Here is a 26,826-nt window from a genome sequence, read left to right on the forward strand (position 1 = left end):
CCAAATTTTTTCGAGGATTACGACTTTCAATAAATTTTTCCGTCTCAATTCTTCAAAGTCTGAAGTCATCTATAAATCCTCAAAAATTTCCAGTGAATGCAGATCATAAATTTCTAAGTGCCGCGTTTTTAATTTTAATTAATTAATTAAGTAAAATAAAATTTTTAAAAAGTAATTTAAATAATTTACTGACTTAAACTTTTGAATATTTAAATTTATCGACATTTAATAATTGCCGCCATCAGAATTAAATTTCTTTTATCGTGTCCATAAGTTACCATCCTGGGATATAGATTTTTACTTTCAAAAGTGTGAATGTAGCCGACAATTGGAAATTTTTTTAGTTTTTAAATAAATAAATAAAATTTAAGAATAAAAATTTAAAAATTCGTATTTAAATAATTTAAAAATTAGTGCGCGCTTTTTTAAAATTAATTATTGATTTAAAATTTATAAGTTTTCTTATATCTGCTACATTCACACTCGTTCTATTTATCAGCTGTCATTTTCTTAACCTATTTCATTTTTTATCATCACTGACATAAAAAAAAAATGTCGTGATTCAGTCATCAGTTGTGACAAATAATAAAAATCACTACTCCACCTCTCTCATAATAATAATAAATAAATTAATTAATTAATTAACCGTACCACTGACATTAAAAAAATAATGCCGGTAAGTAAAATCTCAAGTGACAGTTCCCTAAATTTAAAAAAATATTAAAATTTTTAAATTATAATAAATTTTTTCCAGGCTTATCATTCAAGTTTCACTAAATGCGATGCATTACTTGGTAACACAGCATTGTTGCCATTAAAAACAAGTTTCCGAGGACCAGCACCAACTTGCCCACCTGATACTGAGCTTGACATCATTGACGAAGCCCTTTACTTTTTCAAAGCCAATGTGTTCTTCAGAACTTATGAAATTAAGGTGAGTCCGTTGAAAAGTTTATCAAACGTCATTTTAAGGGTAATAGCCACTGTGAAATTTCAAAAAAAAAAATTTTTTTTTTTTTTTAAATGAAAGTGTATATGTTCAAAAATATGTATCTAAAGTTTCATATGAAAATTCCGAATATTTTTAAAGTTATAGTCATTTTTGTGACAGCGCGTCAACTGACCGCTGCATCGACTAAAAACTTTAAACGCATTTTTCTCGAAACTACTTTTTTTGAACTGGCGGCATCTGTAATTTGCATAAATATCAACCGATTCGCAACTTTTTTTTTTGCCGTATTCGTCTATTCAGTAGCTAAAGTTGCACGTAGGGGATTTTGAAAATTTTGATTTTTAAGATTTTTTAGGGCTGTTTGAATCCAAAAAAATGAGAAAAAATAACGAAAAAATTTTTAATATGTCGCGATTTTTTTTCAAATCAAAATTTTCAAAATCCCCTATGTGCAACGATAACCACATGCATACAGATTGCAACGCCGTTTGGTTTTTTTGTTTCTGATAATCCGTTTTTGAGTTAGAGATGACACCGTGGTGGGGGAAATTTTTTTGTTGCTCCACAAAAATGCTTATAACTTTGTAACAACATGATATTTTTAAATGAAAATTTATGAGAATTATCTTCAATGTATACTTTATAAAACAAAAAGAAACCCGATCCCCAAATTCCTTTATTATTCCAGTCAAAAAAATTCCCGAAAATCACCTATTTTTTCGATCCTCGCAGTGGCTATCCCCCTTTAATTATTTGGTGACGTCATGGTAATTTTTGTGGTTAATTTCAGAGTGAAGCTGACAGATTGCTGATTTACATAACTCTGTACATTACTGAATGTCTGAAACGCTTGCAAAAATGTGCGACTCAAAATCAAGCATTAACGGAAATGTATTCATTGGCAATATCGAAATTTGATATTCCTGGTGATCCTGGATTTCCATTGAACTCCGTTTATGCCAAACCCAATAGTCCTGCTGAAGCTGGTAATTATTTTCTTAATCTAGTCAGGTCCGATTCAACCCCAGATAAAGACCCCATCTTATGATCGTCAAGAAAAAGTTTAACCCTAGCACTTGACATCACTCAGATTAACTCAACACTTGAACAAAGACCTGTATCCTGATAGCAAGACTTTTTGCTCAGAAAGTTGATGTCAATTAGTTGCGGTCAAGTTGATGACAATTTTCAGCTTTTGTAACTTTTGACAAGTCATCAATTTTCTGAGAAAATTTAAGGCAACTTTCCCTCAACGAATGGAATGCGGCCAACTTGGTAACAAGTTGATGCAGTAGGTCACTATGCTGTCAACTTGGCTATCAGGACAACTAAACCTGGATCAGTAGTTAAATCAAGCGCCTAAACCTAGCTGTCAAAATTAAAAAAACCACTGGATAATTTTTTTATCAATAAAAACCTAAACTACTTGACATCTTATAGAATAGATTGTATTTTTCCAATGATAAATTTTATTTTTCAGATCAAATGAGACACTACTTACAACAAGTGCGTCAAGAAACATCAGCAAGACTTGTAGAAAAAGTTTACAGCGACAATGGGAAGCCAAGCAAATGGTGGCTGTGTTTTGCCAAAAAGAAATTCATGGACAAGTCTCTCTCTGGACCCGGTCAATAAATAATTAAATTGTTATCAACTATTACTTCTAATTAATCATTTTTTTTTAAATGTTGAAAATACTTGAATTTTTTTTTTTAAAAACTTCAACTGCCAGTTCCTTTTTACCATAAATAAAAATAATTTTTATTAACATTAAATATACAGTATAAAAAAAAAAACTTTTTACAAGGACTTAGATTTTTGGTAGACGGTAGAGTCCTCCAGAGTAAAGCAGCTGGTGCTCGCGTACTTTTTTATCAAGGAACTGCCTGAGTTCCGGGAGCCCGCACTCAACAGCACCGGGTCCTTGGGAGGCGAACATTTTTAGCATCTGGTGGATCCGTTCGAGCGGCATCGAGTCGAGATTCGTCAGCATCCCGACGATGTACGACCAGAAGACCTGGAGTTCTTCTTCCCGCTGGTCGCTCGCTGAGGCCATCGCACTCTCAACTTCTTCTTCTTCGATTATTTCCGCGACTGACCGGTTCTTAGTCGTGCTCTCTTCCTGCAAGTGGAACACGTCAGTGGACGTCTGCTTCAGCAGACCCTGAGAAACCCAGAATGTTATCTTGCGACGAATTACTGTCGCCGGAATGTGCATCGCTTCTGATAATTCTTCAATAGTCCACTCATCTAAATAATTAATTTATCATATAATATATTTACATGTATATTATATTTATGTTTATAATATATACATTAGGGTGATCTAAAAAATAATAAATTTTTTTTTTTCTCGGAAACAGGTTCAAAAGTTTCATTTAGATAAAAAAAGACGCCTGTGAAAATTAGAGCTCTTAAAATTAACATTAAGAGATTTCTCATCGCACTTTTCTATTTTCCATAAAAATAACATGGAAAAAATTTTTTTTACGTCTTCTGATTTTTATAGGTAGCTAACGATGCGTCATAGGAATAATTGGCAGGCATATTTTTGTAGGGAATTAAATGCTCTACAAAAAAAGATTCTTATCATTTTTTGAGGAATCTATTTGTTCAAAAGTTATTTGAGGTTGAAGTCGAATTCATATTAAATTTTGAGATTTTCTTACTTTTCCGGCGAAACTATCAGACCTATTACAAAATATCATTGGACTTTTTTTGTAGACAATTTTATTCCCTAGAAGTTTTTCTTATAAAGTTTTTTCGAATTCCGCATTGTTTTCTATTTATTTTTATTTTAATGTCAAGCTCTTAAAATCGATCAGAAGACTATTTTTTATATGAGCATGACATTAAAATAAAAATAACTAGAAAACAATGCGGAATTCGAAAAAACTTTATTAGAAATAACTTCTAGGGAATAAAATTGTCTACAAAAAAGGTCCGATAATATTTTGTAATAGGTCTGATAGTTTCGCCGGAAAAGTAAGAAAATCTCAAAATTTAATATGAATTCGACTTCAACCTCAAATAACTTTTGAACAAATAGATTCCTCAAAAAATGATAAGAATCTTTTTTTGTAGAGCATTCAATTCCCTACAAAAATATGCCTGCCAATTATTTCTATGACGCATCGTTAGCTACTTATAAAAATCAGAAGACGTAAAAAAAATTTTTTCCATGTTATTCTTATGGAAAATAAAAAAGTGCGATGAGGAACCTCTTAATGTTAATATTAAGAGCTCTAATTTTCACAGGCGTCTTTTTTTATCTAAATGAAACTTTCGAACCTGTTTCCGAGAAAAAAAAAAAAATTATTATTTTTTGGATCACCCTAATATACATCATATTCGTCATCATGCACGGTCCCTATAATTATTTGAAAGCTTCAACAGAACTTACTTTTATCTTGGAACAGTACGATGATAGTCGCGTGTATCGGAGCAACATTGAGATCGAGCTTGCGATCCTTCAGTTCAATTTCCAGATGAACGTTACCCAAGTGCGGTTTCCAACACAGTGTCCTGTTGCCTTTCAAGGTTTCAAAAGCTTTTACATACTTGTCCAAGTGGTCCTGAACAAATTTAGGCAGCTGCAATTTCCACTCTTCTTTGAACGGCGGCCAGAATTGCGCGGAAAGTATCAAAGCCGAGGTTGCAAATGGGGGTTTTTCTGTCGTGTAATTAACATTTGATTGGATCAATCCATCAATGCGCTTTGAGTCATAAATATCTTTGAGCATAACTTCACAGAAGTGCAATTGGTTTTCTCCAAACCGACGTTTCAGTAATTCAAGATGTCGAACTTCACGCTCAGTATGATAATTTAATTGTGATAACAAACGATCCGCTAATTGCGTGCGGTACTCGTTGACAAATAAATCTTGACTGCCGTAAACATTAACGAGCATTGATATTATATCCGACATTCGTCTCTGAGTCGATTTAGCTGTTGACGAATAGGAAAATTAAAATTTATATAAAATGGCGGTAAATAAAAAAAATAATTACCGGGATCAGCATCAACTGGATCTGGCATCCATTTTTCCCAGTCCTCATTCTCTTCATCGACTGACCCGTCGTCCAGTTGCAGAGACTCGCCTTTGACCAATTCGTCGGCTAAATCGCTTGGAAAATCGTCGAGCAATCCGCTGACGACACAACGTACGGTATCACTACGACTGCGTAAATACGATTTTATTGGCTCTGATACTGTTTCTAGCAGAACACCAGTTGGATCCAATTGACGCAGTGCTTTTATCGCTGCTATATAAGCGGTCAGTATGTCTGGGGTATTGACACCCGCGTGCAGCAATCGGGTCTTTAATGCGTTTTGCAAATTAACGATCAAAGCTTTTTGTAAATCGGTCCTCTCTAAGCAAATCCGTAGATCATCGATCGCTGGTTGTGAGTCAGGATACTCTGATTTATCAATTAAATTTTTTATTAATAAATATTCAAGTTTACTTGGCATTCATTGATTACTTACCGATTATTATATCAAATAATTGTTCGATTCTTATTTTAGTATAAGTTTCATATAAATAATGGGATAGTTTTCTTTTGAATTTGAAAATTGCTTCGCGTATGTTTTCGCTTAAACTTTCTGTTTTTGATGAACCGCCGGAATATATTCTTGTTAACCAGCTCAATACAACTGTTTCAAGCCACTAGAAAAATTTATATTTTCAAGATAAAATATTTAATTCAAGTACTTTAGTTACTTGAACAGTGCCAAGTAATTATTTTCCTCAATGAACTAAAATGATTTATTCAAGTATTTTATTTATTTAAATAATGCCAAGTAATAAAATCATTTAATAAAGTAAAATAATTGATTCAAGTATTTTTCTTACTTAAATAATGCCAAGTAATTATTTTCTTTAATTAAGTCAAATAATTGAGTCAACAACTTGACTTACTTGAATAGTGCCAAGTAATTTTTTTTTAATGTAGTAAAATAATTGAAACAAGTATTTTATTTATTTAAATAATGCCAAGTAATTATTTCCTTTAATAAAGTAAAATAATTGACACAAGTATGTTATTTACTTGAATAATGCCAAGTAATTATTTTCTTTAATTAAGTCAAATAATTGAGTCAAGTACTTGACTTACTTGAATAGTGCCAAGTATTTTTTTTTTAATGTAGTAAAATAATTGAAATAAATATTTTATTTATTCAAATAATGCCAAGTAATTATTTCCTTTAATAAAGTAAAATAATTGATTCAAGTATTTTTCTTACTTAAATAATGCCAAATAATTATTTTCTTTAATTAAGTCAAATAATTGAGTCAAGTACTTGACTTACTTGAATAGTGCCAAGTATTTTTTTTTTAATGTAGTAAAATAATTGAAATAAATATTTTATTTATTCAAATAATGCCAAGTAATTATTTCCTTTAATAAAGTAAAATAATTGACACAAGTATTTTATTTACTTGAATAATGCCAAGTAATTATTTACTTTAATTAAGTCAAATAATTGAGTCAAGTACTTGACTTACTTGAATAGTGCCAAGTATTTTTTTTAATGTAGTAAAATAATTGAAATAAATATTTTATTTATTTAAATAATGCCAAGTAATTATTTTCTTTAATAAAGTAAAATAATTGACACAAGTATTTTATTTATTTAAATAATGCCAAGTAATTATTTCCTTTAATAAAGTAAAATAATTGACACAAGTATGTTATTTACTTGAATAATGCCAAGTAATTATTTCCTTTAATAAAGTAAAATAATTGACACAAGTATTTTATTTACTTGAATAATGCCAAGTAATTATTTTTCTCAATGAAAAAAAATAATTGAGTCAAGTATTTGACTTACTTGAATAGTGCAAAGTAATTATTTTCTTTAATAAAGTAAAATAATTGATTCAAGTATTTTTCTAACTTGAATAATGCAAAGTAATTCTTCTTTTTAATGAAGTAAAATAATTGACACAAGTATTTTATTTACTTGAATAATGCCAAGTAATTATTTTCTTTAATAAAGTAAAATAATTGATTCAAGTATTTTTCTTACTTGAATAATGCAAAGTAATTCTTCTTTTTAATTAAGTAAAATAATTGATTCAAGTATGTTATTTACTTGAATAATGCCAAGTAATTATTTTTCTCAATGAAAAAATATAATTGAGTCAAGTATTTGACGTATTGAATAGTGCAAAGTAATTCTTCTTTTTAATGAAGTAAAATAATTGATTCAAGTATGTTATTTACTTGAATAATGCCAAGTAATTATTTTTTTCAATGAAAAAAAAATAATTGAGTCAAGTATTTGACTTACTTGAATAGTGCAAAGTAATTCTTTTTTTTAATGAAGTAAAATAATTGATTCAAGTATTTTATTAACTTGAATAATGCCAAGTAATTATTTTCTTCTATAGGAGTGTGCACATAATTCGAACTTACGAATTGTTCGTCTCGAATCAAATCCAATAATTCGATTTTTTAAAATTTCAATATAAAATTTTCAAATAACTCGAAACTTTCAAAATAACTCATAAGTTTTCCAATAATTCAAAAATTTTATTTTCAACGACTTAAAATTTCAACACTCTTTCCAATAATTCAAATTTTTGTCTGAGGTAAATAGAGCTCAGACACGAATCTTTAAAATTATTCGCAGTTACTTTAAAAACTAATATCAGTCCTCCATTAAATAAAAATTTAATATCTGAAAGCTGATCAGAATTTTCTCATTCAAAAATTCAAATTATTTTATTCGATTCGACCACGACTCGCACACCCTAAGAATCAGCATTGGAAATTAAAAATAAATAATAAATTTCCCTAATTACTTACATTATCCAGCGTATTAAGCTGAGACACATCAAATAATTTATCACACATGCGATGTACATGTTCTTTAATTCGTATATGAATCAATGACGTAAGTACATTACCCACTAATCTTTCGAGTAATTCCAGTTCTATTAATTTTCTATTAGTGTCATGAAACATAAATACAATTGACTGGCACTCGCAATTATCCAGTTCTTTACTGCAGCCGCGACATTCTGATCCATCATCATTTGAATCTGTAATTAATTATTTAATAAATAAAATATTTAATTCCCTAATGAGAAAATAATTACCAGAGATGTCAGTGTTACAGAAAACATTGAACGCGACTTTGTAAAATAATTCGATGATGGTCTCGTGTGACAGCGGCAACTGGTTTGACAACGTGGCGCGCAAAATTAATTTGAATTGCGCTAAATGATTTGTCTGCCCGTATAATAAGTAATTGGACTCGTTGACGTCAGTCAATTCTTCCAATCGTTTTAGCAACGGCAAGAATTCAATTGAATCTGAGTATAAATTATCAACAGCGCGTTTGAATCTTTCGAATCCAAACTTTTCTGCATCGACGTCAGTCTCGATGGACCGAAATTCCTTCCAAAATTTGGGGACTATTTTTTCCCGGATGTGACGTTTCATCTCCTCGATGACTAATTGTTTTATGTGACGGGTCACATTGAATGCCTTTAATTCGCTTGATATTTTGATGAATTCTTCATCAGTGCAGTCGGAATTTATCTGAGGAAATTAAATTATTTAAATTTTTATAATATTGAGGGTAAGTAGAAAAATTATTACCTGGCCATTGAGGATTGGAAATGCGTATTCTATTTTATTTACGACTTCGTTGCAGCAGAATAAATCAGCCATTATTTTTTTTACTGGTTTTTAGGTGAGGAAAGAAATATTTTTGCTGCTGGATCCTGGATGTTGATGTTTGTTGTTATGAGAATCATAACCTATTACTCGTGTCATGTTTTTATTTAGGTTATTATATGCTGGTAAGATGGACTTCTGCTTGTGAAATTTTTTGACACGTGCGCATGACTTGTGGAGCCGAGGATAGAATCTGAAAGATAAGACGGCGGTGCCTCCAGAAAATTGTGAAGAATGGCATAAAATGTCTGATCTGGAGGAGATAACTCAGGAATATTAACGTTTTCTGTTCATTATGATGTCCTTTAGGAGGAGAAACCCAAAAGAGTCAGGAGAAAAATTATTTCTTTGAATTATGATGGCACCTTTGATCAGAGAGGATGCAGTCCATGATTTCCTATGAAGAGTGGCCTGTAACTTTGCTTCCCCTAGCGGTTTCACCGCGACGGTGAAAGCACGGTCGAATTACGGTGTTTTTACCGTGAAAACACGTCTTCCGTGTTTTGACAGTGAAGCGGCGGAGATTCGACGGTGAATTTACGGTGGTTTCTGTGCAGTCACGCTACTATGTACCGACCGAGTCCACACTGTGTTTTTACGGTGGTTTAAGGGTGTTTCGAAAGCGAGTTCACAGTGTTCTGACGGTGAATTTCCAGTGTTTTCATAGTGGTTTCACAGTGGTTGGCAGTAATTTCCACGGTGAGCTCACGGTGGTCCCACGATGGCCTCACAGTATTTTCGCGTGGATTTTTCAGTGTTTTCTCTGTGGTAGTTCAGTATTTCCTCGTTGTTTTCACGATGATTTCATGGTGTCTTCACCATTGATATATTTTTTTCTTATAGTTTCCAAATCTCTGTCAATCATATTTTCTTATTTTCTCAGTACTTTTGATAATTATCTTTTCTAAAGTGTATTGTTAAATTATTAAAATGAACAAAGCTTATCATTTTAAGTTATCTTATCAATATGAGTACACAGAAAAAAGGAATTTCTTGGCGCCAAAAAGTTGCACTCACCCCAAGAAAATTTTGACTTGCCCTAAAGAAATCTAAGCATAATGAATTGAAAACAAAAATTTTTTTGTGGCGACAAAGAATTTTCTGAATTCAAGAAAAAATTTTTTTAGGCGAAAATAAAATGTTATTGCGTCAAAAAATTTTTCTAGTCCCGAAGTGAATTTTGTTTTTATTCAATAATGCAAAATTTTATATAATTGAGTTCTAGCAAATTCTATTTAATAGCGATTTCTGAGTAAATATGCCGCGCAGGTTTGTGAATCATTATATTTTGTAATATACTTTAGATACGACTAAATAATGTAACATTATTCGAAAAAAATGATTTTACAATGATTCATAAATCTTATAAAGTCTATGAAATTTTTCAATTTACCGCATTCATAAATGTTGTAAAGTACGCAAACTTTTTTAAAATTTTTGAAAATAAGCTAATAAGATCATTAGTGAGATAGTTAAGGACATTTCGATGTTTGAATAATGAATTTAGTTATAAAAAACTTAGATTTCAAATTTAAAATATTGTATGGTTAAGTTTGAAAAATTTTAACTTCTCATTTACATAATTTACCAAAAAAAGTATTTATTGCCCCGCTACTAGTGGGTATACCGGTATTGGTCTCGTTACCCTATAAACAATTATATAATTGAATGTAATACAAATCAGAAAATCAATCATTTATTAAATATCTTTAATTTTCTAAAGTTCATTTGTGCTTATATAAATACAATCAATCCCCACAATCAAGGGTGTGATTTGGCACAGTGGATAGCAGATCAGACTTTGAATGCGAAGGCGCTGGGATCGATCCTCCGAGTAGGCGTTAATTTTTTTTTTTTTTTTTTTCGCTATAAAATTTATGGACGCATCATGAAACGATGAGCTGACTGTGGAAATACGGTGAATTCATGGTTAAAAAACCGTCAAGCCATCGGAAAGCCGTTGTAAACTCACCGTGGATATCGCTGAAAACCACTGTGGAGCGCACCGTAGTTTTACGGTGGTTTCACCGTAAAACCACCGTGAGATTACTGTGACCTTACGATCGAAACACCGTGGAAACACTCTTTAAGTGCAATGGAAACGCGGTCGGAATACAGTGGCGTGACTGCACAAAAAATACCGTGATTTCACTGCATTACAACCACGTTTTCACAGTCGTTCCACGGTGTTTTAACGGTGTTTTTACTGTAAGGTCACCGTGGCGCTAAAATCGCCAGGGTCTGTTGGGAATAACTCAGCACAATAGGGGAGGGTGGGGCAGAGCGGCCCCCCTGAAATTTTGACCAAAAAAAAAATTTTTTTTTTTCGACTAATTACTATAAATCCGATATGTTTGCGCATTTTTACCCCTACGCATGACATTTGGGGCAAAATGGACAAGCCCAAAATTTTGAAAAAGCGATTTTTTCATATTTTTATCGTCAAATTAAAAAAAAATTGTTATAATTCCACATTTCTAGCTCGCGCATAACACCTGGGGCAAAATGGACCAGCCGAAACTTCCGAAAAAATTATTTTTTCATATTTTTCGGCCGTTTCTCGATGTAAGAGGCAAATTTGGTCACTAAAAATTTATAAAAATTAAATTTTTTTTTTTAGTTGATAAATTTTTGAAATAAAGTAAAATTATAGAATTGATGTTTTTTTTTATTAAATAACAATTAGTAATTAAGGTAATCGAGAGTGAACGATTTTTTACGCTTTAAAAAATTTTTTTCGAGTAATATAAAACCAAAAATAGTTGTCAAGAGAAAGAAATACATTCTTAATGATGCAAACAATTTAAAAAAAGAAAAAACGAAAAAAAAAATTTTTTTTATCACTTTTTGAAGGGGGGCCGCTCTGCCCCACAAAACAAAAAAATTTTTTTTTCAGAATTTTGGCAAAATGTCCATAAATTTGTTCGAAATAGGACAAAAGTATAAGTGATCTTATGGTTGAAAGCCACAAAAAATAATTATTGGCTTAGGGGGGCCGCTCTGCCCCACCCTCCCCTATAAACATTTTTTGTCCCTAATGGTGTCCTTTAGTAGGAGAAACCATGAACAGTCCTCAGAAAAATTTATTTTTTTAGTTCAGACCCATATGAGGCGGATGGACATGGGTGGAAATGATTCTCTATGAAGAGTGGCCTGTAATTTTGCTCCTGTTGGGAATAACTCAGCACAATATAAACGTTTTTTGTTCCTAATGGGGTCCTTTAGTAGGAGAAACCATGAACAGTACTCAGAAAAATTTATTTTTTTAGTTCAGACCCATATGAGGCGGGTGGACATGGGTGGAAATGATTCTCTATGAAGAGTGGCCTGTAATTTTGCTCCTGTTGGGAATAACTCAGCACAATATAAACGTTTTTTGTTCCTAATGGTGTCCTTTAGTAGGAGAAACCATGAACAGTCCTCAGAAAAATTTATTTTTTTAGTTCAGACCCATATGAGGCGGATGGACATGGGTGGAAATGATTCTCTATGAAGAGTGGCCTGTAATTTTGCTCCTGTTGGGAATAACTCAGCACAATATAAACGTTTTTTGTTCCTAATGGGGTCCTTTAGTAGGAGAAACCATGAACAGTACTCAGAAAAATTTATTTTTTTAGTTCAGACCCATATGAGGCGGGTGGACATGGGTGGAAATGATTCTCTATGAAGAGTGGCCTGTAATTTTGCTCCTGTTGGGAATAACTCAGCACAATATAAACGTTTTTTGTTCCTAATGGTGTCCTTTAGTAGGAGAAACCATGAACAGTCCTCAGAAAAATTTATTTTTTTAGTTCAGACCCATATGAGGCGGATGGACATGGGTGGAAATGATTCTCTATGAAGAGTGGCCTGTAATTTTGCTCCTGTTGGGAATATCTCAGCACAATATAAACGTTTTTTGTTCCTGATGATGTCCTGTAGTAGAAATAAATGCAGAGCCTACAGAAAACAATTTATTTTTTGAGTATTTGATGTCAGGCAGATGACAGTTTCTATGTATTTTTAAAAAACTAACCCGTAACTTTACTCCTGCTGGAAATATCGCGACAAAATACGAAAATTTTCTCTTCTTTAGTGTTCTCTGCCTACAGTAATTCCGTACCTGGGAATTCGTTTCACTCCCAACATAAATCACTCCAATTTAAATTTATTTTCCAAAAAAAAACCATTTTATACTCCGCGCGCGAAATTCAAACGGAGCGCTTAATTTAACACTAGCGTCATTTTCAAATTTTTTTAAACGGCGGCTGTCAGATCATAAATTTTTAAATGCCGCGTTTTTAATTTTAATTAATTAATTGAGTAGACTAAAATTTTTAAAAAATGATTAAAATAATTTAAGTACTACAATCAAGATCTTCTAATTTTGTCGGTCGAAATTTATTTATCAAATTTGTTTCATACTCAATTGAAATTAACTGTCAGTTATTTTTATTTACATCTTTACATCGGTGGAATTGGAAACTACGTTTTTTTTTGTTTTGTTTTTTAATTAATGTCCTCTAATTGTTTACAAAATTTATTTATTAGAAATAATTACAATAACAATAATAATAATTTTAGTATAAAATAATTAACAATCGTCAATCCTTATCTATTTAAGTCTACAATTTTGACAACTTATCTTTTTATCAATTTTTTTTACAAGTACAGTCTCTACTTTTATTAGAATTTAATTTAAATTATTTTTTACATTTTTACACTCAGTAGGATTGGACTCAATTGACTTGCATACTTTATTTATTTCTAATGGTAGTTTACTTTCTTTAACTTCCAGATTTGAATTAATTGAAGTACTCTGATTTATTAAATTAATTTTAACAATGTCAATCAGTTTAATACGTTTTTATTTTTTTTAATTTTAATTAAAAAAAAAAATCTAAAATTTACTTGTCGCATTATTTGTTTTTTTTTTTTTTGACCCAACAGGTGTGACCACACATGTCGCTAACATTTTAGACAGCGCCTGTGCTGGAGTCACTTGAAGAAATGGGTTTTCAATCATTGTTTCGTAATATTTACGACGTTTATCTACAGATATAATAATAAGTATATAATTTACACAAATAATTATAAATTATTAAATAGTATTAATAATCCAACTTTCTTGGAATCATAGTTCAGCTTAGCAGTACCATCAGACAAAATATCAACAACTAATTCCCAAATGGTGATTCTCATTGTCCTTATCTCCGGTTGCATTGATTGTAAATGAACTGGACTACCAAACGTTAGTCTTTGAACCTGTTTCTTTTGACTGTTAGTTAACTGGTTCTTCAATCTAAATACTGATACTACAATAAATTTACTCATGAATTCATGATGATCTGAAGACGAATGATTCAAAAAACTTTTGTCCCCCCAGATGTTTATCATTTTGATGACTAAATCAACAAGCAGGTTTTTGTCACCAACTGACGATAAATAGTAGACGATATTTTTGATAAGTTTATCACTGTCATGATAAGACAGCAGTGGAATTTTAACAGTCAGGACATAACGCCAGTGATCATTTACCAGAAGGTTGCCGAGTATCAACTCAACATTACTCGGGTTGCTGATTCTCTTTAGGAGTAAAGTAGCAACTGCTTCAACGGATGATCTCTCCAGGTTGCATAAAATTTTGTGAATAAATTTCCTTATATTTTTTGAATTTTTTAAAGACCAGGACATAAAAATATCTAACAGGTGGACGAAGTGACCAGAGCCGAGGCTGCTGATGCTTTTGCTGATCAGCAGAGAAATTAATTTTACATTCAGGCTGATGTTAAATTCTCTGGAGACGTCATTTAAAAATTTGACAGCACGCGCTGTGTGATAAATAATTATTTTTGTGTAAACGTCAAGAGAAAAATACTTGCTAATATTTCCCTGAGTTTTGTTTGCTATCAATGGTGGCAGTGAGACCAAAAGCTGTAGGAAGTTGCGCCAGTTTTCATCAAATACAGTTTGCTCGATGGCTGTCAGAGGTTCTGGTCTGCAAGCTGTCACTATTGACGAGTACAGAGTCTCACTTTTTATTATTTTTTCCAGCAATGATGTGATTAAATTGATGATATTTCTGTCTGTCGACTTTTTCAAGTGATCTGTCAGCACTTGGAGTGACTCGTACAGCATCGGATATAACGGCGAGAGGCGAATTTGCCACATGAGAAAATGCAATTTCTTCTGTGCTGCATGAAGCGCCTCTACGTAAGGGCAAACGTGCTTTCGACAATGCAATTCATCCATTCCAAAGATAATTACGCGTTTAGTAGAAAGCATTAAATCAAATTAATTACCTGTAAAGTTTATAAAGTAGTCATAATGAAATATATGAGTGATCTTTAGAGAATGTGTTATTAATAATAATTGAATATTATTTTAAAATGACAGAACATTTAATTAACAGTTAAATAAATGCATATTTAAAAGAATAATTTATTTCCTTGCCACTTAATTTTTTTCGTACTATGACAAAAAATGTTCAGAAAAAACATTAATATTAACCATTAATGTCCTAGTCTAAAACAGGATACCTATATAATCAAAAATTTTCAGCAGATATTTCGTCCCATGAATGCTTCAAGCTGGCGAATATAAAAACTCTGAAATAAGTATCTTACCAGGGACACCACAAATGGTGGGCGCGATCTAGTGGCGAGCACCGAACTACTCCCGCTGCTGCTGCCTAACATTATAACTTTTTAAATCAATAATCATTAGGTTCAAATATATATTTATTAACCTCGAACAAACATATATATTTATTCTGAATGAATATATTTTTTAGTATCTAAGTAATGTTTATTAGAGTTAATATAACAATACTTTGCTTTAATATTTGGATTTATCGGGACTAGAAAATAGTTTAGTTGTCCCTTAAATAAATATTTTCTTAACTTTACCAAATGATTTTATTATCTTAGAGAGAGAAATATTAATGTCAACCAAATAGAGTCTATTAAATCATTTGTTAAAAATGATAAAATAGATTATATTGACGTAATAAAATTTAGTTGTCCCAAATAAATTTTAGTTTAACCGAATTTAATAAAACCAATTTAATTGTCCAAAGAGAAATTTTTTCTCAGTGTAGATCTTTATATAATTTTAAGCGATTTTGAATGAATTTATGCAAATGAAAGGGATTTTCGTTTAATAATTATATAAGAATGTATAATAAATTAACTGCAATGTTCCTATGAGGTTTTATATGGAAGTAGTCATCACATATTATTTCCAGAGATTTTGAATGAATTTATAAGATTGAAAGGGATTTTCGTCTTATAATTATATGAGAACGTATAATAAATTAACTGTAATGTTCCTATGGGATTTCATATGAAAGTAGTCATCTTATATCATTTCCAGCGATTAATCGTTTTCATTATTAATTCCATTATTATTTCATATTAATTCCAAGATCATAAAAATAATAATCTTCTAACCGATTTTAAGAGCTTGACATTAAAATAATAATAACTAGAAAACAATGTGGAATTCAAAAAAAATTCATTCAAAATAACTTGTAGGGAATGAAATTGTCTACAAAAGAGGTCCTATGATATTTTGTAATAAGTCTGATAGTTTCGCCGGAAAAGTAAAAAGATCTCAAAATCTAATATGAATTTGACTTCAACCTCAAATAACTTTTGAACAAATAGATTTATCAAAAAATGATAAGCAACTTTTTTTGTAGAGCATTTAATTTCCTACCAAAATATATCTGCCAATTATTCCTATGACGCATCGTTAGCTACTTATAAAAATCAGAAGACGTAAAAATAATATTGCAATTCCTGGTCCCGCATGAAGATTAAAAACGATCCATGACAATTTGAAATTTTCATCGTCATCTATCGTTTTTAATCGTAAAATAATAACTCATCTCTTGACGATTAGAAACGATTAAATGTGAAAAACCATGACGGTTATGACTGTTAAAAACGATTGATGACGATTAAATTTTTAATGGTTTTTAATCGTCACAAATTGTATTTTCTAATCAGGGAACATATACTTGGCGTACTTTTTTACAGATGAAATCTGCTTTTTGACTGATTAAAATCTACTATTACATTTAGCTCTACATCACGAAAGCTTATCGAGAAACAAAAGAATTACAAATTATTTTTGTAAATTTTATAATCACATCGTCCTATTGATCTTCAAATTCAGAACCGGTTGCTCAATATGTCTGTGAAAGTGAGGGGTCGGGCCGATAAAAACCCCCCGAAACTTGCGCACGCATCGAGTTACTGAGAATACTCTGACGTGGTACAATTGTACGTCGTAATGGTTTAGTATAGAATGAATATTCAACCGTGCGTATTCGACTTTCTTAAATTTACAAATGAGAAAACAATTTTCTGATGGAAAGTTTTTTAAATTTATATTTTTATGTCCTAATAAATTCTTGTTTCACAGCTATAAATATACCAAGTGGTATACTCATATAGCTGTGAAATAGTGTATATACACTATTTTTAAGTGGTTTCCACTGTTCCAGATTTAGAGAGCTTATAGCTTTTCTTGTTTTTGTGAAACTTGAATTATCAAGTTGGAATATTCAAAGTACTGTGCTGCTAAATACGCAAAAGAATTTCATAAAATAATAAAATCAGTAAGTAATTAATTTTAAATAGTAGTAAAATTATCAAAATAATTGTCTTAGGTCAGAGTTTAAACTCTTCAAATCAGTAAGCTTATGACTCAATATTAAATACTATAATAATGAAAATAAATTGCACAGTTCAATTTTATTCAATATAGATTTTTCAACGTAAAGTATTTAAATAGCTAAGCTTGAACATCTGGCAAATATAGTGGCAACGCTGGAACAAAATTATCACAAAGTTAATATTGATACTCATAGGCTCACTGCGGCGTTGTTGGGTCTAGTGGGGTCTAGTGAGTGTCAGGTAGATTTTGTATCATAGATATGTCGGAAAAAAATTATAAGACATAGGTACAAGAAAATTTTTGAAACACAAATTTTACAAGAATTAGTTGTAAAGAGAAAGTTTGGGAAAATACGTCGACATTTTAATGTTTTAAATTCACAGTCCGGAAAAAATGATTATAGACGATGTCACAAACAAGTTTGATCTTATTAATTAATAGCATTCATTAGACCTGCTACTTGCAAATGCAGGGTTGTAAATTTGTTAATTAAAAAAAATTTCAATTATTATTATTGGCTACCCCCCTTTACATCTCAGAAATAACATCTCGAGACAATAATATCTCAACAATAAAATCTTAGACAAAAATATCTCGGTCCAAAAATATCTCAGACATAAATGTCTCGTTGCAAAAATATCTTTGACAAATTGTTCTTCCTATCATTATCGGAAATAGGCTAACAAAAACGCGCGTAATCGTGTTGCGCCTTTTTAACAAGATTTGAACGTATTTTTACTCGAAAACAGTCTAAAACGTGCGTTTAAGGAAGTTAAACATCAAATAATGCATATATCATATTGAAATTAATATAGCGTGCTAGTCATCATATAGTCGAGTCTTTAAAAAAATTACAAACAATATAATATTTCTTTTCATTATACCGGCATAATAAAATTTAAAAAAAAAATATTTTTAATGTGGGGGTCTTCGCCCCCCAACCCCCACCGAGGCTTCGCCTCTGAACCCCAGCTACCCCTTTTTACATCTGAGAAATAAGATCTCGAGATAATAATGTCTTAACAATAACATCTCAGACATAAATGTTAATTCTGGAGATCATACTAGCTGAGAAAATAATAATTGAGATATTTTTATACAGAGACTTTTTTGTTCGAGAGATATTATTAACAAAGATAAGATTGATGAGATATTATTTCAGAGATATTATTGCAAGAGATATTATTGGGGGTCACCATGTAAATTATATTAATGAATTATTTTGTCCAAAATTGTTAATTGAAACGATTTAAATGATTAATTTTTTCAAAAATGGCTAATTAAAAGTATTTCAATTTTTAATTTTTTGAAAAATGAATATTTAAAATTATTTCAATTTTTAATTTTTTGAAAAATAAGTAATTAAAAGTGTTTTAATTTTTAATTTTTTGGAAAATGGATAATTAAAACACTTTTACTTTAGTAGTCTTGAAAGGACGAATCGTTCAACTATTCATTATAATAAAATATTGATTATTTAATAGAAAAAAAAAACACACTTTACTTTTTAGAAATTAATAATTAACATTAAAAACATTTTTTAAGTTAAGCTTTTTTTATTTTTATACAAATTTAAGAAATATATATAAAATGGAATTACAAGTTTTGACAACAAATACACTTGTATTCAAATTGAATTTCAAAGTTACAGACAATTTATTGTCAACTTAAGGCTCGGCCGTACCTAGAGAAATCTCGAATTTAAGAATTCGAATTACTTTTTGAATATTTATGGGATTTGGATGATGAAAATCTTCCGAGGAAGTTCATCTTCTGCTTTTAGTCGGAAGCTAAGAAAATTGCTGTTATGATAATTATTTAATAAATAATTAGAATTCTTAAATTCGAGATTTCGTTAGGTGTGACCCAGCTTTAAAGGTAACTGCTTGCTCTCCAACACTTTCCTGTGAGTTGGCTTCAGAATACGGCAGTAGCTAGCTTGTTAATTTACGGTTAGGATGGCTATCAGGATCTGATTATCTGGGTATCTTCGATGGATAACTCTCGCGTCTTGACCCGGAACTATTTTATCTTCAATCAATACTATCAAATTCTTCAAACAAAACACTTACCCTACCCTGATAGCCACCTTAATCACTCTGATAGCACGAGTTACCCCTGATTATGGAGGGTAGAGGTACCTCTACCCTCCATAATGTACTCTAATAGCAAGGCTTGCTTAGCAAAAATTTACTTAACATAAGTTTCCTTGAATTTTTTATGTAAAATTCTACCATTAATTTTACTAATTATTAATTTATTACGGTTGGTTTAGTCGCGTGACCTATTTGTACCAATCAGTGCTGCCAGATCGTGGGATATTTTTACCCCTTCCCGCGGTAAAATAGCATGGAGTGTAAGGGCAGGAGGGGGTAAAAATATCCCACGATCTGGCTGCACTGATTACCAATCGCCAAATGGTGGCGTTTATTCCGATGAAATATAACTATCGAAAAAAAATTCAAGTTTTATCATGCTACAATTTGAATGACTTCGGCAATGACTCATGAAATTTGATGAATTTTAGTCATGAATATGCAGTTCATTATTCTTATTTGCTAGTAGCTTAACTCTAACAAAAAATTTACAGGGAACTAGAAGTTGCACTCTGGCGTAGTAAACTTTTCACACACTTCCGGTCGACTAGACCATCCTGAAAGTCGTTTAAACTGGTCCCAGTAAGAGAATACACCTCGGAAATTGCCCCTACCACCGAACATTTATGAACTGCGCATGCGCACAGAAAAGTGGGAGAACATTTAACACATAAAACATCCAGAGTGGGAGTAAAAACCGACGACACCCGAGGTGCATTCTCTGATATGAGTGCTCTAGAGTATAGACTGTGGCCGCGGTAGTTTAGCCATCCTCCGTTTTGAAGACCCCAAGAATATTTGAATGATATATTGGCGGGAAAATTTAAATTTTTTCTAGAATTAGTCGTGTTTCGAGACGATTCTTGTGTTTCAAAAGTATTTTTTAAGAAAAACCGAGTTTTGAATAATAAAATACTGAAAATATTACAAATATATGTATTTTAAACATTTGATTTTGAGAAAAAATATAAAGTTTTGAGAATTACATTTAATCGTTTTCATAGATATGTACTCTGGTTAAAATATCGAATTAGTCTTAAAACTCGCTACTTTTAGCAGAAAATTCAATTTGCTATAAAATTTTAATTATCCATTTTCAGTACACTATTTTTTGTTGTAGCACTTAAATTTTTTGAGTACGCGTATCGATTGAATACGATTGAAATTTAAAATTCGTGGTATAGAAAATAGATTTATGGTTTCGATTTATTCTTAATTATTTATTTTTCAGATTACACTCATTGCAAGATTGGATGTCGGGCGAGACGGAAAAATGGGTCAAAATATTTTTATTTTACAGTCAAAAATGTTAGATCCAAGGAAAGATTTCTAATGATCTTTTGTTATAAAATATTAAACTTTCTCGTGAATTTCTCGTAAAATTTATGACACTAACATAATAAATTTAACGCGACTTTTCTTTTCTTTGTAAATTCAATATTGCACGAATCGTGAAATTAATTTTTGAAATATATTGTCAACTAATTACCAATACCAATGCTGCTAAAAAAATATAAAATAAAAAATACAGTGTTTTGTGTTGATATTCTCATATGTTTCTATCAATTATCTTTAATAGTCTTATATGTATATACAAAAACGTATAGTATAAATATTAAATGAAATTGATAAAAACATATATATGAGAATATCAACACAAAACACTGTATCTTTTATTTTATATTAATTTTATATTTTTTTAGCAGCATTGGTATTGGTAGTTAGTTGACAATATATTTCAAAAATTAATTTTACGATTCGTACAATATTGAATTTACAGAGCAAAGAAAAGTCTCGTTAAAATTATTATATTAATAATATAAATTTTACAAAAAGTCTTATAACTACTTATCTAACTTAATGAACATTTATCAGGATATAAAATAAATAAAAATACATCTAATTTTCCATAAAATTAAAATCCATGCGGTTTACATTTATTACACACAATGATACATCAAATAGTTTTTTATTTTATTAAAACAAAAAAAATATAATTTATTGTTATTCGTAAGTGTGTAATTTATTATCAAACGTAAAAATAGTTATGCATACAAATCTCATTAGCATAATAATATTAAAATCAATAAGAATAAAGATTTTCACAATCACACAACCCCATAAAACTCAACTGAATAATTGACACTTGCTAAATAAAAAAGATGCTTCTTGAATTCCCGCGGAGTACTGATCAGAAAAATAACCAAATAAATCCGAACATTCAGAACGAAAGATTATTTTGTTTAAACACCGTTGTAAAAATTACTCAAAGACAAACAAAAATTATTGTCAAAAAATTATAAATAGCTGTAATTCAATGAAATTTTATTAAATGGGTGTAAAGACTGTTATTAATTATTTAAACTTTAATGATTTTCTATAAGTGTTGTTCCTCAACTGAGTAAATATCAGTTTAAATTTAACAAATTTTATTATGCTGGCACGAGAAATTTTGCATTACTGATAAAGTAGAATTTCTACCGATCATATAATGAAACTTATCAACTGACAAAACTAAAAGTTTTAAAATTTTAAGAATTTTTATTATGCTAGCTTTAGAATTTTCAATTGAATCAATGTTCGAGAATTTATACCCAGTAAATAATAACAAAAATTGAAGTAAATATAAATATCATGACAAAATCTGTAAATTTTTTTATTCTATTGTGGCAATTATTATTTTTAGTTCTTATTAATTCTTGTGTGATTAAAAATTATAAAATTTATATAATATAAAACAAAAAAACCATTTTTTCATAGAAAAAATTTTACACAGGAGTTTAAAATCTGACGGATGAATATAAAGCGGACTGCCACTTCTTTATCGAGGATAATGTTTTTAAAGGACTTTTTTTTGCCACACCAGAGATGAAGTCAGCCATGGACGCATATCCAGAATATGTTGGGATAGACGCGACATTCAAATTATTAAATATACGTGCACCAGTCTATTTAATGATAGTAGAAGATCCCAATGGCTGTACGGAAATTGTTGGAGTGAGCATATTAATTAATGAAAATAAAGTATCGCTTGAATGGATGATGGATAGCTTTAAAAAGTGCCATCCATCGTGGGAAAAAATAAAATGTGTTATGACTGATAAGGACCTCACCGAAAGAGACGCTATCCGAAGTAGCTTATTACCTGTCGAAGTTAATTTAATTATGTGTGCGTTTCATACTTTGAGGACGTTCAACAGGGAAATTACGACAGAAAAAAGAAGAATTACACCGACAGAAAGAGATGAAGCAAAAAGAATTTTACAGCAAATGGTGTATGCTGAGACAGAAGACCGTTATAATGAGCTGTACGATGAATTAAGACGCTTGCCAAAATCAATTCTGGATTATTTCAATGAAAACTGGCATGATTGTCGGAATGAGTGGTCCTTGTCAAGTGATTACATGCAACATAACTTTGGTAATGACACAAACAATCGTTTGGAGTCAATAAATGCCAAAATTAAAAAAGATCTTGATCGTTTCATGTCACTGGAAGAATTTATTAAACAGTTTTTAACTTTTCTGGAATGCTCACAAAGAGAACGAGATCATAAAGCTGCTTCAGATTATCAGAAGAGAAAAGTGTTGAGTTATTCCAAAAATTCTCCAGAAAATTGTTATGCTAATTATTTAACGAATTACGCTTTTAAATTCATAATAAAAGAATTTAATAAAATAGATCACTTGGAGCTGGAATACAATGATAAATTAAATATTTATGAAGAAATTATTTCGCCAACAGTGAAAGTATCTTCCACTTCCACTTCCTGCAGTTGTCTGGAGCGAACATCAATGAACTTGCCTTGCAGGTAAATTTTTTTAATTGTTTTATTTGACAAAAATACTGAATATTTTTTTAATATTTATTTAGACACATATTATTGGTTAGAAAAATAGAGAAAAAAAATTTATTTGAAGAAACTTTATGTAATGAAAGATGGACCCGCAATTATTATTTTGAGACTCAAAGAGTTTTTAAATCTTCCGATGAACAAATCCCTGTTCCAGAATCCATTATTTCTTCCATTGAATATAAAAAAAAAATTTTGTCGGAAAACGAAAAATTCAGAAAAGCAAATGAAATAGCTAAAAAATTACCGAGTCTAGCCGCAGAAGTTGGTACGAAATTGTTCACAAGTAGATTTAAAGTTCTAGTTGATTTATTAGAAGCGTGGCAAAATAATGAAGAGGTGGAAATAATAAAAATAACAAACAGAAATAAGCAAAAAATTAATAATTCTAGACTAAGTAGAATAAACCTACATCACGACAGCAATAACAGCAACAACAACGAGAACGATACAATTATTGAGGATAGCGACTGCGATAATAATAATAATAATTTTAATAACAATAATAATAATAATAATGATGATGATAATAGTGAAATGCTAAATCAATTAGAATCTTCAAAATCAAGTGATCACGAATTTATAGATAATAATACTACTGGTGGACTTGATTATCATGATGTACCAGAGACCAATTTATTGAAAATTAAGGTAATTAATGAAAAATCAACAAGAAAGAATTATGATCTCCAGAGAGACTCAAGTAATGACGATTCCGAGTCTATGAAAATTATGGTTCATGAACCACCACAACCAAATAATAATTATGCTGACAGTTCTGATGATGATGAAGATGATATTGATCGTTACTTGAAATTAAAAAGACATAAAAATTTGTTACCAGACAGTTCAGAAGATGATGATCAAATGATAAATAAAAATGATGAATTGAAAGAAAATGAAATAAATTTAAACACATTAGATCGGTGCAAAGATAATAGTTTAAATAAATCGCCACTCGAAAATAGGGTTTCAACTATGCCAAAAATTTTAAATGAAACGAAAACTTCCTCAACGATAAGAAAAGATATTAATGTCCTTTCAAATATTATAGTACAACCTTCATTAAAGCGAAGAGGACGGCCGAAAGGCACTGATAAGACTGTTATTGGACTGCCCAGAAAAGTAAAACGTGCTAAAAAAGAAAAAGAAATTCCATTTATCGAAAAGTCATCAATCGAAAAATCAAAAATTATTTTAAAATGGTTGATGCCACGAAATAATATTGATGAAATATTAAATAACCAAAGAAGAATAAGTGAATCGGACGTAACAATATCGATTAACGAATTATCTTTTGCAATTATTGATGATAAAAATATCAATTTATCATCAATAAAACAATATTTCACCAATGAGGGGTGGGAAAAAGTGAATCATTTGTGTGATCAAAAAAAAAAAATTGAATGGCAATGTAAATATTGTAAAATAGATTTAAATAAGACGGTCGATAATGACGATGACAATGATGGTGGTGATGACATAGACGAAATAAAAAAATTTAAAATAAGCATAGGATGTGACTATTGTCTTGAATGGTACCATTTGAAATGTGCTGGTCTGGTGAAAAAACCCAAGTACCGATTATGGATGTGTGCTGGCTGCAAGAGCACACGATAATTGTCATAATTTATTGCACTTTATTATAGTTGATATTTTTCCTTGATAATAATACACTTTTTCCTGTGAATTAAAATAAATAAAAATCGTTAAAATTATAATTATAACCTATAAGTTTTTTTACTTAATTTTATATAAACATAAATTAATTATGATACTGTCCTCTTAGAGCTGTGATTTCCAAACTTCGTTTCAGGATCCATGGTAACTCATCAAAACTACAATTAAAATTTATTGGGTATAACTTTATGCATAAAAAAATATTTTATTATTTTTTTTTATACTGTTAGCAAATTATTTTTTGTAAATAAATTATTAAGTTAGATAGTATAATACTTACTTTATTAATTATAAAACAATTATTTTGATTTTTAACTAAATTTCAAATTTTTTTATAACCATAATCAATTTATTAATTTTTGAATAGTAATTTTTACTTTTCATTAACTTTTTAATTTTTTTATAATGATAAATAATAAGATATGAATTATTATTTCGGGTGTGTTTACACTGTAAAATCTTGTAAAGCTTATAAAAGCAGTTTACATTAATGGGGAAGTACATGACCCAACCGTGTGAATTAGTACATAAAATAAATCATATTTAAATAAAAATTTTCTATTTTTTAAAGCGATATGATAAAATTTTAGTTTTAAAATTAACGGACGAATAAAATAAATTAATCATCCGATTATTGGACGAGAATAAAAAATTAATACTCCGATTATCGGACGAATAAAATAAATTAATACTCCGATTATCGGACGAATAAAAAATTCATGCTCCGATAATTGGACGAATAAAATAAATTAATACTCCGATTATCGGACGAATAAAATAAATTAATCATCCGATTATTGGACGAGAATAAAAAATTCATGCTCCGATTATTGGACGAATAAAATAAATTAGTTATCCGATAATTGGGCGAGAAAAAAAGTTAAAGATAAGATTATCGTAGAAATAAATATTAGTAATGACTGTTAAAAAATCGTACAAGTTATTTTAAAAATTTTTAAGTCATAATATCGGACGAATAAAATAAACTAATTGTCCGATTATAGGACGAATAAATATTTATCATTCATACGATTAGCGGACGACTAGCAACAGCCTTTTGAATTATTCACAAAAAAATTCTTGAAACGGATTGTTATAAATTATTACCTATAAGTATTTTATTTATTTATTAGTCGAAAGCACTAAAAATTAAAACGATGAACAATAACAAATGTCACTGATGCTTTGGCTACAAAGGCTACGTATTATTATGAAGCATAACCTACATCTTAGATAACTCATGAAAACACACGTTGAAGTAAAACTTACCAAGTAGCGTGATAACAAAATGATTGGAAATATATTTTTCAAACAAAAATTATAATATTTCATTAAAAAGCTGAAGATTTAACCGAATTAATTAATTAAAAACAAAATTAAAAAACAATTTTTTAGTTCGACTAATCAGATATAGGTGGCATTTATTGTCATGAAAAGTATTTAGAAAAAAAAAAATTCAAATTTAATTACTTAATTTTTTAAATAACTGGGGAAAATTCACTAAATCTAATAATTGCAATAAAAAATATAAATTGAAAATATTATTGGAAACTTAAGAAATAGTATTTCCAAGCTCGATCATTTACTTTATAGTCGTCAATTTGGACATATTTAAAGTAAAATAAAACCTTGGTACAGTCATGTGACCATGTTTAAATACTAATCACCAAAATGGTTGTAGTTATTCTCACAAAATAACAATAGAAAAAAAATTTGAATTTTTCAAACGACGATTTGAATGACTGACATAGAAACAGCTAAATTAATAAAATTGTAATTAAAATTGTATAATGATAATTGCTGGTGACAACTTTACAAGGGAAATTAAAAATAACTGGGAGTAAAACTCTCGGCGTAGTGATACATCCTGAACATACTTCCGGTTGTC

The 26,826-nt window shown here is 30.0% G+C and overlaps 4 protein-coding genes across 6 annotated transcripts; 2 read left to right on the forward strand and 2 right to left on the reverse strand.

Moving 5' to 3' along the window:
• The first annotated feature begins 461 nt into the window (after positions 1 to 461).
• LOC130674895 (actin-related protein 2/3 complex subunit 3-like) lies at positions 462 to 2,658 on the forward strand. Its single transcript, XM_057480345.1, has 4 exons — positions 462 to 676; positions 755 to 934; positions 1,743 to 1,938; positions 2,433 to 2,658. The coding sequence occupies exons 1-4, from the start codon at positions 671 to 673 to the stop codon at positions 2,585 to 2,587; spliced, it is 537 nt and encodes a 178-aa protein (XP_057336328.1). The 5' UTR covers positions 462 to 670; the 3' UTR covers positions 2,588 to 2,658.
• On the reverse strand, positions 2,653 to 8,782 carry LOC130674894 (anaphase-promoting complex subunit 2). Its single transcript, XM_057480344.1, has 7 exons — positions 8,567 to 8,782; positions 8,062 to 8,506; positions 7,769 to 8,004; positions 5,442 to 5,622; positions 4,964 to 5,374; positions 4,356 to 4,901; positions 2,653 to 3,202 (listed from the first exon to the last, which is right to left on the reverse strand). The coding sequence occupies exons 1-7, from the start codon at positions 8,636 to 8,638 to the stop codon at positions 2,763 to 2,765; spliced, it is 2,331 nt and encodes a 776-aa protein (XP_057336327.1). The 5' UTR covers positions 8,639 to 8,782; the 3' UTR covers positions 2,653 to 2,762.
• A 4,533-nt stretch (positions 8,783 to 13,315) lies between these two features.
• Positions 13,316 to 26,295, reverse strand: LOC130674696 (uncharacterized). The gene is made up of 2 exons (XM_057480108.1): positions 26,208 to 26,295; positions 13,316 to 14,925 (listed from the first exon to the last, which is right to left on the reverse strand). Exon 2 carries the CDS (start codon positions 14,906 to 14,908, stop codon positions 13,715 to 13,717), a length of 1,194 nt encoding a protein of 397 aa, XP_057336091.1. The 5' UTR covers positions 14,909 to 14,925; positions 26,208 to 26,295; the 3' UTR covers positions 13,316 to 13,714.
• LOC130674695 (MATH and LRR domain-containing protein PFE0570w-like) lies at positions 16,895 to 25,492 on the forward strand. Of its 3 annotated transcripts, XM_057480106.1 has the most exons (4): positions 16,896 to 17,249; positions 20,636 to 20,712; positions 22,181 to 23,216; positions 23,279 to 25,492. In XM_057480106.1, exons 3-4 carry the CDS (start codon positions 22,273 to 22,275, stop codon positions 24,876 to 24,878), a joined length of 2,544 nt encoding a protein of 847 aa, XP_057336089.1. In that variant the 5' UTR covers positions 16,896 to 17,249; positions 20,636 to 20,712; positions 22,181 to 22,272; the 3' UTR covers positions 24,879 to 25,492. The 3 variants fall into 3 exon arrangements, 2 of the variants coding, with proteins under 2 accessions (XP_057336089.1, XP_057336090.1); XR_008991103.1 differs by lacking the exons at positions 22,181 to 23,216; positions 23,279 to 25,492 and adding an exon at positions 21,280 to 21,759 and having other exon boundaries at positions 16,895 to 17,249; XM_057480107.1 differs by lacking the exons at positions 16,896 to 17,249; positions 20,636 to 20,712 and adding an exon at positions 21,280 to 21,414.
• Positions 26,296 to 26,826: the final 531 nt, after the last annotated feature.

Source organism: Microplitis mediator, chromosome 9 (assembly GCF_029852145.1).
Source record: "Microplitis mediator isolate UGA2020A chromosome 9, iyMicMedi2.1, whole genome shotgun sequence".
In the NCBI taxonomy this organism is placed as follows: domain Eukaryota; kingdom Metazoa; phylum Arthropoda; class Insecta; order Hymenoptera; family Braconidae; genus Microplitis; species Microplitis mediator.

Excerpts from the sequence above, each read along its gene's own strand:
- LOC130674895 (XM_057480345.1), top strand. Across the intron at positions 935-1,742 it reads TCAGAACTTATGAAATTAAG|AGTGAAGCTGACAGATTGCT; the intron begins GTGAGTCCGTTG and ends GGTTAATTTCAG. Across the intron at positions 1,939-2,432 it reads CAATAGTCCTGCTGAAGCTG|ATCAAATGAGACACTACTTA; the intron begins GTAATTATTTTC and ends TTTATTTTTCAG.
- LOC130674894 (XM_057480344.1), bottom strand. The coding sequence starts at position 8,638 with ATGGCTGATTTATTCTGCTGCAACGAAGTCGTAAATAAAATAGAATAC. Across the intron at positions 8,005-8,061 it reads CTGTAACACTGACATCTCTG|ATTCAAATGATGATGGATCA; the intron begins GTAATTATTTTC and ends AATTAATTACAG. Across the intron at positions 3,203-4,355 it reads CGTACTGTTCCAAGATAAAA|ATGAGTGGACTATTGAAGAA; the intron begins GTAAGTTCTGTT and ends TTAATTATTTAG.
- LOC130674696 (XM_057480108.1), bottom strand. The coding sequence starts at position 14,908 with ATGCTTTCTACTAAACGCGTAATTATCTTTGGAATGGATGAATTGCAT.
- LOC130674695 (XM_057480106.1), top strand. The coding sequence starts at position 22,273 with ATGAAGTCAGCCATGGACGCATATCCAGAATATGTTGGGATAGACGCG. Across the intron at positions 23,217-23,278 it reads TCAATGAACTTGCCTTGCAG|ACACATATTATTGGTTAGAA; the intron begins GTAAATTTTTTT and ends ATATTTATTTAG.